Source organism: Anopheles maculipalpis, chromosome 2RL (assembly GCF_943734695.1).
Source record: "Anopheles maculipalpis chromosome 2RL, idAnoMacuDA_375_x, whole genome shotgun sequence".
NCBI classification, from domain to species: Eukaryota; Metazoa; Arthropoda; class Insecta; order Diptera; family Culicidae; genus Anopheles; species Anopheles maculipalpis.
The window spans coordinates 82,834,995-82,849,078 of record NC_064871.1 but is presented as its reverse complement, the minus strand read 5'-3'; the positions used below and the strand labels follow the sequence as shown (position 1 = coordinate 82,849,078).

The 14,084-nt window shown below is 46.3% G+C and overlaps 4 protein-coding genes across 4 annotated transcripts in view; 1 reads left to right on the top strand and 3 right to left on the bottom strand.

Annotated features, from left to right (window-relative positions):
- Window positions 1–2,042: 2,042 nt before the first annotated feature.
- LOC126568608 (transmembrane protein 14 homolog) lies at window positions 2,043–2,531 on the bottom strand. The gene is made up of 2 exons (XM_050225112.1): window positions 2,447–2,531; window positions 2,043–2,328 (listed from the first exon to the last, which is right to left on the bottom strand). Exons 1-2 carry the CDS (start codon window positions 2,520–2,522, stop codon window positions 2,066–2,068), a joined length of 339 nt encoding a protein of 112 aa, XP_050081069.1. The 5' UTR covers window positions 2,523–2,531; the 3' UTR covers window positions 2,043–2,065.
- A 2,455-nt stretch (window positions 2,532–4,986) lies between these two features.
- LOC126568005 (palmitoyltransferase Hip14) lies at window positions 4,987–7,618 on the bottom strand. The gene is made up of 4 exons (XM_050224401.1): window positions 6,401–7,618; window positions 6,160–6,322; window positions 5,589–5,708; window positions 4,987–5,522 (listed from the first exon to the last, which is right to left on the bottom strand). Exons 1-4 carry the CDS (start codon window positions 7,616–7,618, stop codon window positions 5,161–5,163), a joined length of 1,863 nt encoding a protein of 620 aa, XP_050080358.1. The 3' UTR covers window positions 4,987–5,160.
- An 840-nt stretch (window positions 7,619–8,458) lies between these two features.
- LOC126568669 (DNA polymerase delta catalytic subunit) overlaps window positions 8,459–14,084 on the top strand; it is a 47,113-nt gene continuing 41,487 nt past the window's right edge. Inside the window, exons 1-2 of the mRNA XM_050225184.1 lie at window positions 8,459–8,557; window positions 8,631–11,841. Coding sequence (XP_050081141.1) covers window positions 8,484–8,557; window positions 8,631–11,838 — 3,282 coding nt within the window. The 5' untranslated portion in view covers window positions 8,459–8,483 and the 3' untranslated portion in view covers window positions 11,839–11,841. The remainder of the gene's footprint in view (window positions 8,558–8,630; window positions 11,842–14,084) is intronic.
- On the bottom strand, window positions 12,839–13,533 carry LOC126568545 (ADP-ribosylation factor-like protein 1). Its single transcript, XM_050225041.1, has 3 exons — window positions 13,299–13,533; window positions 13,122–13,233; window positions 12,839–13,058 (listed from the first exon to the last, which is right to left on the bottom strand). Exons 1-3 carry the CDS (start codon window positions 13,469–13,471, stop codon window positions 12,849–12,851), a joined length of 495 nt encoding a protein of 164 aa, XP_050080998.1. The 5' UTR covers window positions 13,472–13,533; the 3' UTR covers window positions 12,839–12,848.

Genomic DNA, 14,084 nt, shown 5'->3' with positions numbered 1-14,084 from the left:
AGCATGTAAGGTAGTAAGGCAGAGGAGGGAAGGAACCAGCAGGATGATGACTATTTATGCTGCGACAACCGCAACTGCAGCCATGATCGAACATGAACACACGATCGAATCGTGTTTACTGTGAGACGCATCGCGCGTACCAGACTTCTGCACACATTGTTCTGCATGCTTCATTGTTGTTTTGATTAAATCTAATTAATCTGTACAGTATAGGGTCGGTTTCCTTTCGGAGCGTGTACACTAGCGTGTAAGATAGAGTAGAGACGATTAAGGAGAAGAGGTAGTAGTTCTAGTTGTTAGTGAGCAGGGCACGTGATTCGAGAGCTTACTCCTTCGCGCAGGTTACGGGCAGAAGAAACCATTCATCATAATTCATTCCAAATGCATCTTCAATTCAGACGGGTCTGTGGTTCTAAACCGTTTTTCTCCACTTCCGGAGAGGGGTCAGGTTCGCTTTACACCCATATATACATATCAACGTTATCATTTGCATACGGGGGTAATACAATCGATTAAATACTCTTACTCACCACAACCACCACCATCACTAGACATTTTGCTAAAGGTAGCAGTAGCTTTTCGGAATTGAGTTTTCTCGTTATCTTTTTTACCATTTTAGCAGTAAAAGTAAGCAGAATGTATTGGAAATGTGGCGTAATTGCGCAACATAATATCTTATACGTATCTTTAATCGATCAAATCCGCCAATGAACAATGATGTCAGCTTCCGTCGGAAGTGTTAAGGACAGACGCAGACGTTTAATGTTTTTTTAAAGCAATTATTGTGTACGATTGTGCAAGCGAAGGTGACATTTTGACATAATCAAATAAACGTGCGTGAAAGTATACTAAAGTACGTGCCGATTTATGGAGAGTAATATATTCAGATGTTGAATGTATAAGGTCGACAGGTCCCATGCGACTGACAGAGATATCAGAAAGAATTCCGAAACGACTTCTCGATCCAGTTCCTGGTATGCTGACTGTAGACATAGACAACATCGATGTGATACTCTTCTATTATTAAAGTGAAGATATTCAAAAGAACCTTGCTAAGTATTGATTGAACGAAGTATAATGAACAATTCGAATATCATCGCAGCTTCATCAAACCTATCTGAGGCTTCACCTTCTTGTTGGCATGCTCAGGGTTGAGCACATCTAGATGACATGGCTAGGTCCCCAATCCGTTTTGAAGAAACTCGGTGCTAGGCTGCAGTCCTTCCACCACGGCTGCATCCAATCTCCGACATATTTGACACCACCTGATCCAATCACTTTGCTCCTCTACGCTTCGTCCCGAACGGGTTGCTCCTTCTTCCAAAAATGACGGGCGTCCAATGATTCAATGAATGGAAGTAGCACTTCCACCTGTTGATCACCTGCCGCGCGTCCGACAGGATGTCTTCCTTCTCGATGCGGCACAGAGCGATCATGGGAGCAAAACTGCCTGGTGTCGCATTCAACATCCTATAGAACTTACGAGTTTCCTAACCATATGCCTTCCATCGACGAAAACCTGGTTTATCTGGGAATATGTCTGTGTGGTGATTTCCAGGTATAACTGAAGCAAGGTGCGTTCTGGAAGAAGGTGCTGCGAATGGGCATGTGGTTGGAGGAGGTGAAGTTTGCAAGCCGACGCCCGTTGGCGTTCGTCATCTGATGGGCACTGAAACTTTTTATCTTGGTTTTAAATGCTTCCCCCAGTCCGACCTGAGCGTTAAAATCTTTGATGACAATCTTGATGACTTCCGCCTTACGCTATTTGGCCTACCAAGCGGACCAGTTTAGAAGCTAATTCTTTCTAGTCAGCAGCACAATCCAGCGAGTGAAAGCGAAATGAAATCAATTTTATATACAGAACTAGGGCTTTATTAAACGCTATTCCCATCACCATTCATTCGAACTTTTTCGCACCCTCCCGTGACCCCGCACGACCTACCGGCGGTCGGTGGAATGTGGCGGGAGCGTTGCAACCCGGGCGTTGCATAAATGCATGTACGACCTTCACGTTCGCACACCTTCGCCCGAGGGAGCGGTGTGCCCGCCCACCGTAGCTATCGTCTTAGTCATGCTTCGCACCAATCATCGGTAGATAACGGTTGTGGTAGATAAGACCACGGGCCAGCATTGCACAAGAGATCACACAGATCAGGCCCGGCGGCATGAACTTGCCCGATCGGGCCCACCGCGAACCCATCATACCGGCCAGCACCAGTGCCGTACCGATCTGGAGCAGAGGTCGTGGCGGTTCATCCGACGACAGCATCGCACCATACCCGAGCAGTGCACCGAACGTAAGACCGGCTGCTAGCGAAGGGACTGAACCTGTGAACGAGGAGAAAGAATGTTCGGTGGGTGTAAATTGCACAATCGACGCATGCATGTGGGGTGGAGGAGGTGCATCCGGTAGTTGCGAAATCATCCTCCGTGCGTGTGTACAAACCTGCTTTTGCGTACCCGACGATACCACCGGCGGCCACCGTGGCAGCGTAAGCAAACCCAAGCACATCAACCGGCATTTTTAGAGGTCGAGAAGTAAAATGAACAAATCCAAACACACACACACCGTATTGTGTTGTAATGTTTTGAGGTAGAGAAAGTATGTAAATAAACTTACACCGAATTCGCCCCGCGGCTGCTGTCAGCGAAACGTCAAACGTCTGAATCGCTCGATTAGACGTTTGGCTGATTTGAATTAGACGTTTTCTTTCCCCTGTTTGCACTATTTTACTTTGGTTCACCTTTCATTTTTTAGATTATTCATTCTTTATCTATTATTATTTTATAATAGTATTGCCTGTGCTTTGTGGGTGTGCGATAGAAGAATGGAACTCCAAGTTTGTGGTTAACATTAGATATTATCGCTATATACGGGCTATATTTGTCCTTTCGATCGCTTTTTTCATCTTCCTCGTATATTGCTCCAACCTTGCGCGTGTGAGTGTGCTTAAATGATAATTATTACACATGCTAATTTTTTTAATACGACCTAAACAGCTAACGATTATACAACTGTGTGACGAAAAAAAGGAACATAGTGTACATTATACGATCAGCAAATACACTAGCAAGCAGCTTTCACTTTTACGTTATATTGGAAGAATTTGCACATCTTCACAGTGTTTGCTTTGCCTTATCTATGTTTGTTTGTTGCCTTCTGTTCGATTATACAAGATGTGTGTTTGTTCTCTGCTAAAGAATGACTAGAATGGATAAGAACGGAAAACTATGTGCGATAAAGGTATGTAAATTTACGAAATAGATATTTTCGCTCGCCTGCCTGATCGGAGAAAGGTAATCGTGCTTTGATTCGTTGAAAGTATATTAATGTGAAGATCGATATTTACTCATACACTAAATCTGGGACGGTTTGTTCCTCTTGCTTCTCGAAACATGTGCCCTCTCCTAAATGTTGAATGGAGCATGTCAACACTGTTGAAACTTCCACTGCGATAATGAAAAAGAAGATGAATGGAAGAGGTAAATCCCGCGCAAGGACATCTGTACACCATCTCTTTCCCCTACTCTGGTTCTTTCCATGCTCTTTGCTTAATTGTATTACTTTAACAAAATGCACACCACACCATACCATACTTGTCACACCATATTTGACTAAAAGCCAGAAGCCAACTAGCAACACCCTGTCCATTTGTTGTTTTTTTTCGCACTCACGCACACGCAATCGCTTTCTGACTAACTTTCTTTTAGCATAACAACACGTGAGCGCCAGGTTTAATTTTTTTTTTGTTATGAGCGCTCAGTAAAGTTTTTGTTTGTTCTTTTAACACTATCTACACGTGCATTAGTTAAATAGTCAATATGTTTAGAAACAGAAATATTTAAACAAAAACTACTGTTCAATTCTATTGCTTGATTCTTGCCTGAATCGATTCGATCGGTTCGACCATTTGTCGTCTTTTTTTGTCCTGCCTTATTTTTGTCCAGTCAGATCATGCTAAAGGATTGAATGTTTTGTTCTTTATACACTACGGACCACTCTTTCTAGTAGGGGTTGAATATTTTGAATGCAATCTAGTTTGATTCCGTTTACATACATACAATCGCCCCAAATGTTCATAATTTTACTGCTAAATGTTGTTATGCGTTCATCATGTCTTTTTTAACCTTACACACAAGTTTTGTTCTCGCTTTTTGCTATTTCCACACGCGTATGGTTCATGGAATGAATTGGAGCTTTGTAGATGAAAATCTGCTACTGTTTCATCTGTAATTGCATTGGTGTGTTAGTGTATGTTTGGTTTGCTGGACACGATCTTGAGCGCCCTTGTTCCGAGATCCGTTGTCGCAGAGCCCACGCTACGTATTAGCGTAAATTTCTTTTCTTACATGCTATTAATTTGTGTGTCATACCTTTCACATCGGTTCCTTCACTTTGCTTCGCTCCTTTACCATCGGCTATATATTTTATTAACGATGATTTTCATTGGTATTGGCTGTTTTATGTCGGTGTGTGTGTGTCGTTTGTTTCATATTTATCGTTTTGTTATGTTCACTTTAAGCGTTTCTTAAATGGGTTTTATGCTCCGAAATCTTCTTAATTTCTATCTAAAGCCTTTTCCACTCTTACCACACTTATCCAGTAGGGTGTTTTTATACTTATAGGAAAACGCTGTACGAATACTAAGAGCGGCATACCAAAAAAAGGACCTTTCGACCTTTAGGCAACGCATCATGTCCCTGTTGACAAAATTGCCTTAATAACCATTTAAGGGCCTTGTCAATACAAATCTGCCTTAAAAGTGTCACAATAGGCAAAATTCGTCAATAGAGGTGAAGCAGAAACTCATAAAACGAATAACGCATGCCAACTAGATTAATCGTATCAGACATATGAGGCGTGCCGGGAAGCGTAGTACCAACACAGGAACACAAGATATCACTGTTTCCAGCAGAAGCGAGTAGAAATGCTGCAACCTCACGTCCGGTGACGCCTCCCTTCATTTACACTGCTGTTGCTGCTGCCGATGCCACTAAAACAGTTTCGATTTTCGGCCACACTTCAGCATCGTGCTGATGGTTTCGTTCCTCAGCAACGTTGCCAGCTCGCGTTCCGGATTCGGTGGACGCTTCCGGTAGTTCCGGTTGCCGGTCGGCGGAATCAACGGCTGCCCTGCTGCTGCTGCTGCTAAGCTGAACTCAGACGTACTGAAAGTTATCGGGTCGCAACAGTGGTTCGTGTTCGACGTGCTTATCGAACTCAAAAAATTGCATCCAATCCGTATGTTGCGGTTGCACTAGCCCAAAACAGCTGCACTCGAGGAAATCGAACAGATTTTTCAGTGGACCACGGTTGAACGGGCTCTTACCACCCTTGGCCTGGAAGTGACGATAACGGCCACGGTTTAGGCGCTCGTTGGTCGTCATACCGAGACAGACAACCTGGTAGCTCTGGCAGATGGTTAACACCGTAACCCAGGACATGTGAAGCAGCGCATTTCCCATCACCCAGCCGACCCAAGGATTGCAGGAACCAATCGCCTGAAGTGCTGACCATAAACCTTATAATGAAGAACAGGTAATTATTAACCGTCTATTTGTCCTTTCTTTAACTACCAGCTTCATACCATCATCCATGTTGATAGAGCACGTTTGCACGTAGAAATTAGACCCTCCGTAAAGCATCCAGCCACACATGATCAGAAGCATCCACAAGAATCCCATAAAGTATTTGTGATTTTTAGCACCTACGAAGAGAAAACAGTTTCGCATGACGGGTTCGCCGCATCGTGAATTCGCGTGTAGTGATGGGTAAGTTAATCAGGAGTAATTATTTCGGAATTAAATCCGGATCAATCCGAAGCAAACTTCGACATGAACTGCGGATTCAACTTCGGATTTTACTACGGATTCAAACCCGAAATCGAAATCGCTGTCGATTTCGGAGCAACTCCACATTCTTCCAAGCAAAACAAAGTACAGATGTACAGATACACTCTGGAGTTGAAACCGTAGTTAATATTAGAAAATACTCCGGATTACTCTAGAGTAAACTCCGCTTTTCTCCGGAGTAAACTCCAGATTCATTCCTCCAGATTCCTTTTAAGAATCGAATTAAGATTTTTCCAGAGTATACTGGAGCGGAATAGATTTATTAATCCACTGCAGAGTTCCCACCATTAGCGTAATTGATCTTACCGATACAATTGCCCACCCAAGGACAATGATGATCGAACCGGGCCACGCATCGATCACACACCGAACAGTGCTTCGAACGTACCGGTCGACGGACCAGACAGGCGGAACAGAAAGCCGACGGTTCAAAGCCACTTGCTCCACGCTCCGAAAGTTCAATGATGGTCTGAAATTGGTTTCAACACAATATGATTTTAAATTCTACTCTACCTTACCGGCTCGATTAACAGTCGCCGGATCTTACCCTAAACCGTTGCTCTTGTGTTGGCTGAATTACGCCCGGATTACCACGCCAAGACTTCAGGAAACAAACCCACAACCCGGCACTGCAAGCAAGGAACGCCATCGATGCGAGGAACGATACGGTTGGTGCGATATATGTCAGCCAGGTAACGTAAAACCACAGCTTGGTGGCCATATACACGCTGAGCGGCAACAGTGCCATTAGATTCTCGTCGAACAGATGCTGCCCCATCGTGTAGGACACACTGTACAGACAGGCGAGCAGGAAAATCTTAATGATGATCTGCGTATCGGCACAAAACACCAGCCCGACCAGATAAAACACCAGAAACGGTGTCGCTATCATGCTCCACCAGCGGAACCGCTTGTCGAGCGTCAACCGTACGAGCGGGTTACGGCGGTGTGATTGCTGCGTCAGCTCCCGGATCCGATCGGACACCTTCGTGCCAATCCAGATCGAGCCGAGGTGCGGTTGTAGCATCGTGAGTGGTGTGTCACCGCGCAGATTCGGCACCTCCATGTTTGCCTTACCCTTCAACACCAGCGTACTGATGGCGGTTACGTTACGCGCCAGGATGGCCCAGTGCAGTGCCGTATTGCCATGCGTATGGTCCGCCAGACTCGGATTAGCGCCAAGCGTCAGTAGCAATCGGACCGGATCGAGAGCGGATATCTTCCACGCGGCCCACATCAGTGCCGTCATACCACCACGATCCTGCAAATCGGGATTCACACCCCGCGCTATAAAGTACGCCACCAGTGCCGTGTGTCCGAACTGGGCGGCCAGATGTATGCACGAGCAGCCTTCCGCATCCCGTAGACTCGGATCAGCGCCAGCCGCCAGTAACAGTACCACCGCCCCCAGATGACCCTGTCTTGTGGCCCAATGCAACGGTGTAGCGCTTAGCTCGCCCCCGACCGCATCCACTATCGCACCCTTGTCGAGGAAATATTTGATGATATCTTTACGATTGTTAATTGCGGCCCAATGCAGCAGCGTTACGGTTTCACTGTCCGGCTGGTTCACATCCCAGCCCGCCTCGATCAGTTCCTTGACGCGTGCTATCGCACCGTACTGTGTTGCCTTCACGATATCGAAGCCGCTGTAATCGTGCTCGACCGGAGCTACTGCCGTTTCGTGCGTTATCAACCCGTCCCGATCGTGACGCTCCGGTTCGGAACATCCGCCGGCCGCTGCACTACAAGCACTTTGGTACATTTTTTCACCTTGGCTTCGTAGCCAAACTGTTACAGGACCTCCTGCGCGCAAGGAGGGGTCTGTGCGATGATGCCCGCTATTACCACAGACTTAGAAGCTAATTTATTTTCACGCTCACCGAACTAGAACCGATTGGCCGATTTGTTGATTCTGGCCCACCGCACTGAACCGTTAAATTGCCCTCTGGGCGTACACCCTCTCGTGATACTATCGCCGGCCGAGAGAAAAAAAAAACACTTTTCACGCGGAGCAAAATAGTTGGTTGCAGTTCTTTTTAACTATAAAATCATTAATCGCACTTTTTTATCAATCCGCAAATTTCGATTTTTTTTTCATTCTTCTTGCTTATTGTGACAGTTCTGACAGTTCTTGTTGACAAGCTTTTTTTTGTGTGGGGAAATAAGATGAAACACAATAAACAACAATTGAACAGTTGATCGCTTGGAAGACAAATCGATTTATCAAGATAGAACAGCAATTTTTACCACAAAATAATATTACTCCAACTGATCAATCAATTAACAAACAAATACTGAAGACCCACTTTACGGTAAATTGAGCAAAAACTGTTGAAAATTACTTTTTTAAAACGATCGCTACATAAACTGTTGTTTTCAAAAGGGTAAACACGCACACACATGCACACAGCAAACTGCCATCGCAGCTTATGTCAGATCGGATCGCGCGCAAAAACCCGAGTCCAAGCCTGTTGGTGTATGTCGGTGATCTGTAAAAAGTGAATTTTCTCGTTGATTTCTTTGTATTTTGTATTTTAACGGCTGTCTTAACGGTGTAATTAGTAAGTGGAGTCGGCCGCCCGTCGTGTTAGTTTCCCTGAATAGTTTCAACACATGCCGGCTGCCAGATGAACTCAAAGCGTAAACCATTCACAAAACCGAACGAAGCACCATCAACTTCAAGCGGTCCGAAAAAGTTTCGGTAAGCCGGTAAAATCATTCCCTGAGTAACACACCAACCTAACATCCCCCGCTCCCCCTGTCTCGAATTACAGTGGAGATGACGATGAGGAAGAGTTCGAAAGTTACTTCGAGGCTGAATTGGCCAATTTCGACGACGATGCAGACACGGCACGCATCGGTCTGGGACCGGAGAATGAAAACACTTGCGCTAAATGGAGCCGCCCGGAACCGGCTCCACTCGATCCCGCTAAGGAGGCGCTCGTTTTTCAGCAACTCGATATCGATAATTACATCGGACAACCGATGGCCGGTATGCCCGGTGCACAGATCGGTCCAATTCCAATAATGCGAATGTTCGGTGTAACGATGGAGGGCAATTCGGTGTGCGCGCACGTGCACGGATTTTTGCCTTACCTTTACGTGGCAGCACCACGTGGTTTCACCAAATCGCACCTGCCGGAATTTCGTACCGCGCTCGATAAAGCCGTACTGCACGATATGCGCTCGAACAAGGATAATGTGCAGGAAGCGGTCCTGGACGTGGAACTGGTGGAAAGACAATCCATCATGGGCTACAATGGGGAGGATTTGTTTCAATTTATACGCGTTACCGTAACGCTGCCGAAGTTGCTGGCGGCGGTGAAGCGATTACTGGAACGAGAACACATGATGCCTTCGATGGATTTCCAGGACTGCCGGGTTTACGAAAGTAACATCGATTTCGATATTCGGTTCATGGTTGACACTGGTGTGGTGGGATGTAGCTGGATAGAAATCCCCCCGGGCAAGTGGAGCTATCGGCAGAAGGGAAAACATCCGGCACCGGAAACACGTTGCCAGATCGAGGTGGATGTCGCGTTCGATGGGTTCATTGCTCACGAACCGGAAGGTGAGTGGGCCAAGGTGGCACCGTTTCGCATTCTTAGCTTCGATATCGAGTGCGCCGGTAGGAAGGGAATTTTCCCCGAACCACAGCACGACCCAGTGATTCAGATCGCCAACATGGTCATCCGCCAGGGTGAACAGGAACCATTCCTGAGGAATGTTTTTACGCTGAAAGCTTGTGCACCGATCGTTGGCGCGCAGGTACTTAGTTACGCGACGGAAGCAGAATTGTTGGATAAGTGGGCCTGCTTTGTGCGTGAGCTCGATCCGGACATTCTGACTGGGTACAACATTAACAACTTCGATGTACCGTACCTGCTGAACCGTGCCAGCCATCTGAAGGTGAAAGGCTTTGAGTATCTTGGCCGAGTTACCAATATCCGTTCCGTCATCAAGGACACCGTCATTCAGTCGAAACAGATGGGCCGTCGGGAGAACAAATTCGTAAACTTCGAGGGGCGTGTACCGTTCGATCTGTTGTTTGTGTTGCTGCGTGACTACAAACTACGCTCGTACACGCTCAATGCGGTCAGTTACCATTTTTTGCAGGAGCAAAAAGAGGACGTACATCATAGTATTATTACGGATCTGCAGAATGAAAGCGACCAAACACGTCGTCGATTGGCGATGTACTGTCTCAAGGATGCCTATCTTCCGCTGCGCTTGCTTAACAAGCTGATGTGCATCGTAAACTACATGGAAATGGCACGTGTGACGGGTGTCCCACTGGCATGTCTGCTAACACGTGGTCAGCAAATAAAAGTTATGAGTCAACTGCTTCGCAAGTCCAAGGTGGCTGGCTACCTGATCCCTTCCTATCAGAGTTCCGGCTCGGAAGAACAGTATGAAGGTGCGACCGTTATCGAGCCGAAGCGTGGTTACTATGCCAACCCGATCTCTACGCTCGATTTTGCCTCCCTGTACCCTAGCATCATGATGGCCCACAATCTGTGCTACACCACACTCGTCCAACCCAACATGAAGGACAAACTGGGTCTCGATCCGGACCAGTTGACGCACACACCGGCAAACAATGTGTTTGTGAAATCATCCGTCCGGAAAGGGATTTTGCCGGAAATTCTAGAATCTCTATTAGCGGCACGAAAGCGCGCGAAAGCCGATCTTAAAGTAGAAACCGATCCATTCAAACGATCCGTACTGGATGGACGACAGTTGGCGTTGAAAATATCCGCCAACTCGGTATATGGATTCACCGGTGCGCAGGTGGGCAAGCTTCCTTGCCTAGAAATATCCGGCTCCGTAACGGCATACGGCCGGACTATGATCGAACAAACGAAGCAAGAAGTCGAACAGCGCTACACGGTCGAGCATGGGTACGAAAATGATGCGGTCGTCATATACGGCGACACTGATTCGGTGATGGTAAATTTTGGCGTTAAAACGCTCGAACGTAGCATGGAGTTGGGCAAGGAGGCGGCCGACTATGTAAGCGCCAAGTTCGTTAAACCGATCAAGCTGGAGTTCGAGAAGGTTTACTATCCGTACCTGTTAATCAACAAGAAGCGTTACGCCGGCCTATACTTTACCCGCCCGGACAAGTACGACAAGATGGACTGCAAAGGCATCGAAACGGTGCGGCGCGATAATTCTCCACTCGTGGCAAATTTGATGAACAATTGTCTTCAGAAGCTGCTGATCGAGCGCAATCCGGATGGAGCGATCGAGTATGCGAAACAAACGATATCCGACTTGCTTTGCAATCGGATCGATATCTCGCAGCTCGTTATAACGAAGGAACTAGCGAAGAGTGATTATGCCGCCAAGCAGGCGCACGTGGAGTTGGCCAACAAGATGAAGAAACGTGATCCAGGAAATGCCCCCAAGTTGGGTGATCGTGTACCGTACGTGTTAATTGCGGCGGCTAAAAATACACCCGCCTACATGAAGGCGGAAGATCCGATCTACGTGCTGGAAAACTGTATACCGATCGATGCGAACTACTATCTCGATAATCAACTATCGAAACCGTTACTGCGCATCTTCGAACCTATACTGGGCGAGAAAGCGGAATCGATCCTGCTTCGTGGCGATCACACTCGTACACGATCCGTCGTTACTTCGAAGGTCGGAGCGTTGGCTGCGTTTACCAAAAAGCGTGACGCTTGTCTCGGGTGTAAAGCTTTGCTAGCAGCTGGACAGGAAGGACGGGCACTTTGTCAGCATTGTGCCCCGAAAGAGGCGTCCCTCTATCAGACGGAACTGGCGGCACAACGTACGCTCGAGGATCGGTTCTGTCGCCTGTGGACGGAGTGTCAACGGTGCCAAGGTTCTCTGCACGAGGAAGTTATCTGCACCAGTCGCGATTGTCCGATCTTTTACATGCGCACCAAGATCAAGATGGAGCTGGAAACGCAGGAAAAGCGTGTGGCCCGTTTCGGTGTACCGTCGTGGTGAATTGTTGGAATGCTCAATAAAAAGCGGCCCTCGTGTTTGTGCTTGAGAATTCAATACATTCGTTTTTTGTAATGTTGACCGTTCCGGTCCAATCCTTTTTATAGGAACGGTTTTTGGATTTAGTGGCTGAAATTTAGAGTTAGAGCTGAAATTTGCTCATATAAAAACATTATCAAGTCAATCAGATCCCTAGAATCGGAGAAAAAAGTAGTTAAAATAGGTTTGGCTACCCGTGTAGCCGGTTGTTTTGAAGAGGGTTAAATGCAGTAAAACCGTATTTAAAATATTAAATTAATAGTCCCCCCTCTGCACTTAAGTTATCAGTTAGGGGCCGTCTTCTACCTCGTTATAATGAATCCTGAAAGAGTTTTTAAAAGAATCAATTCTCAGTGAGCTAGAATGAATTAAATCCTTGAAAAGATTAGTTATTCTCATCGCTAATTTGTTTGTATAATATTTGTTTTAATGGTACACATTTTTTAAATATAAAATTAATGCTTGATTTTCGATTTCTTCAACCAAAACGAACCCACACCCGGGTTACTGCTGTTGCTGCTGTTCCGTTGCACCTTTTAAGAATGTGTGTGTGTGTGTGTATGGTGTTTTTTTTTTTGTGGGAAGGAGAGTACAAATATGCGTAAATAAAGTTGGTGTATTGCAGGATGTTACCATCGTTCCTTCTTTGGCACACACAAACGGGCACATGAAGGAATCGTTCTTTTTTTTACGGAAGCATACAACCCGTAAGCTTAAGATAAGAGGAAAGCTATATATGCTAAGGAATTCTTTTTCGTTCAACCGTTACAAGGATAGCTCTTTTATCGCTTCCGAAAGCTCTTTTGCTTGAATATGTACTCTACAGAAATCTCTCCACACATACACACGCACACTCGTCCATGGAACGACAGCAGAATGGGTTTTCGGGAAACGGTAATCCGGAACGAAAAGTGAACGTTAATAACGGGAAGGGATCGCACCTCCACAGGGCTGCTAGGGTCCTCTAGTCGAAGCTATTTTCTCGCCTGTAACGCATTCGACAGCCAATCCATCGCTTGGTCGAGTCCTTCTCCTTTGGTGGCGGATGTTTTGAATATTTGGAACGTTCGATTTTTCAGCGCTTCCAGCCCAAGCGCTTGATGCACCTCCGCTACGCTCATGCACCCTTCCATGTCCTGTTTGTTGGCCAACACTACCAGTATGGCTCCGGCAAGTTCGTCTTCCTACAAGGGGTTTTTTGGGGGTGGATGAAAAAAACTGCGACTATATCCGGATGTAACCCTTACCCTTAACATGTATAGTAGCTCGTCTTTTGATATGCCTATCCTATCCTTATCTGCGGAATCAACTACGTAGATAATAGCGTCTGTGTTGCTGTAATAACAGCGCCAATATGGTCTGCAAAGAAGCAAAGAATCGGTTTTATTTTTATTTGCCTCTCGGGTGTAACCGTATGGCCTTACCGTATGCTGGTCTGTCCACCTAAATCCCACACTTGGAATTTAAGATTTTTGTACGTCACCTGCTCCACGTTGAAGCCTATCGTCGGTATTGTGGTCACTACCTCGCCCACCTGCAACCGGTACAGTATGGTCGTCTTGCCGGCACCATCCAGCCCCAGAATAAGTATCCGCATTTCCCGGCTCCCCAGCAGCCCCCGAAAGTAGCTGAACAGTCCACCTGCGTGCCGCGGAAAAGGGAAAGTGAGTGGAAAGTGTCAACAAAAAAAAACACGAAGAAATCCTCGAAATCCCTCCCTCGCATTCAGATATAAAAAAGCCACTATTCCCCAAGGCTGGCCAAGGCTTCCCTTATCAGACCACCGTAGCCTTCCGAGACGTACCCATACTTTACGCGTTCCGATTGCTGTGTGTTTTGGTGTGTTGCTGCACACGTACGGTGTCAACAGTGGACAACCGCAATTCGCTGGCTGGTTTGTGTTTTTGCGGGTGCGGGTTTCCGTCGTTCTACCACTACGAAGTCGGTGTAGGAGAGCGTTCCGTGAACACTGAGTAACAATTAGCTCTAAGGAGGGATTTCTGTTCACAGATAAAGGCCCGTAAAACTATCCACAATACGGAGGAGGAGAATACTTAAAAAACCCGGACGAGTCAGACACAAATTTGCTGGCGAGAAAAAAAATCATCCAATATTTGACATCTACATGTTTGACGTGTAAATGTCACAACGGCAGGTTTGTCAAACTAGATTCGGGAATACGAGCGGTCAACAATGATTGACAGTTAGTA

Bases quoted from the DNA above. Each gene is read 5' to 3' on its own strand.
- LOC126568608 (XM_050225112.1), bottom strand. From the start codon at position 2,522: ATGCCGGTTGATGTGCTTGGGTTTGCTTACGCTGCCACGGTGGCCGCC. The intron at 2,329-2,446 runs GTTTGTACACAC...CCTCGTTCACAG, and splicing joins CGTCGGGTACGCAAAAGCAG to GTTCAGTCCCTTCGCTAGCA.
- LOC126568005 (XM_050224401.1), bottom strand. From the start codon at position 7,618: ATGTACCAAAGTGCTTGTAGTGCAGCGGCCGGCGGATGTTCCGAACCG. The intron at 6,323-6,400 runs GTAAGATCCGGC...AACCAATTTCAG, and splicing joins CACAAGAGCAACGGTTTAGG to ACCATCATTGAACTTTCGGA. The intron at 5,709-6,159 runs GTAAGATCAATT...TTCTCTTCGTAG, and splicing joins TTGGGTGGGCAATTGTATCG to GTGCTAAAAATCACAAATAC.
- LOC126568545 (XM_050225041.1), bottom strand. From the start codon at position 13,471: ATGCGGATACTTATTCTGGGGCTGGATGGTGCCGGCAAGACGACCATA. The intron at 13,234-13,298 runs GTAAGGCCATAC...GCTTCTTTGCAG, and splicing joins GGTGGACAGACCAGCATACG to ACCATATTGGCGCTGTTATT. The intron at 13,059-13,121 runs GTAAGGGTTACA...AACCCCTTGTAG, and splicing joins AGCTACTATACATGTTAAGG to GAAGACGAACTTGCCGGAGC.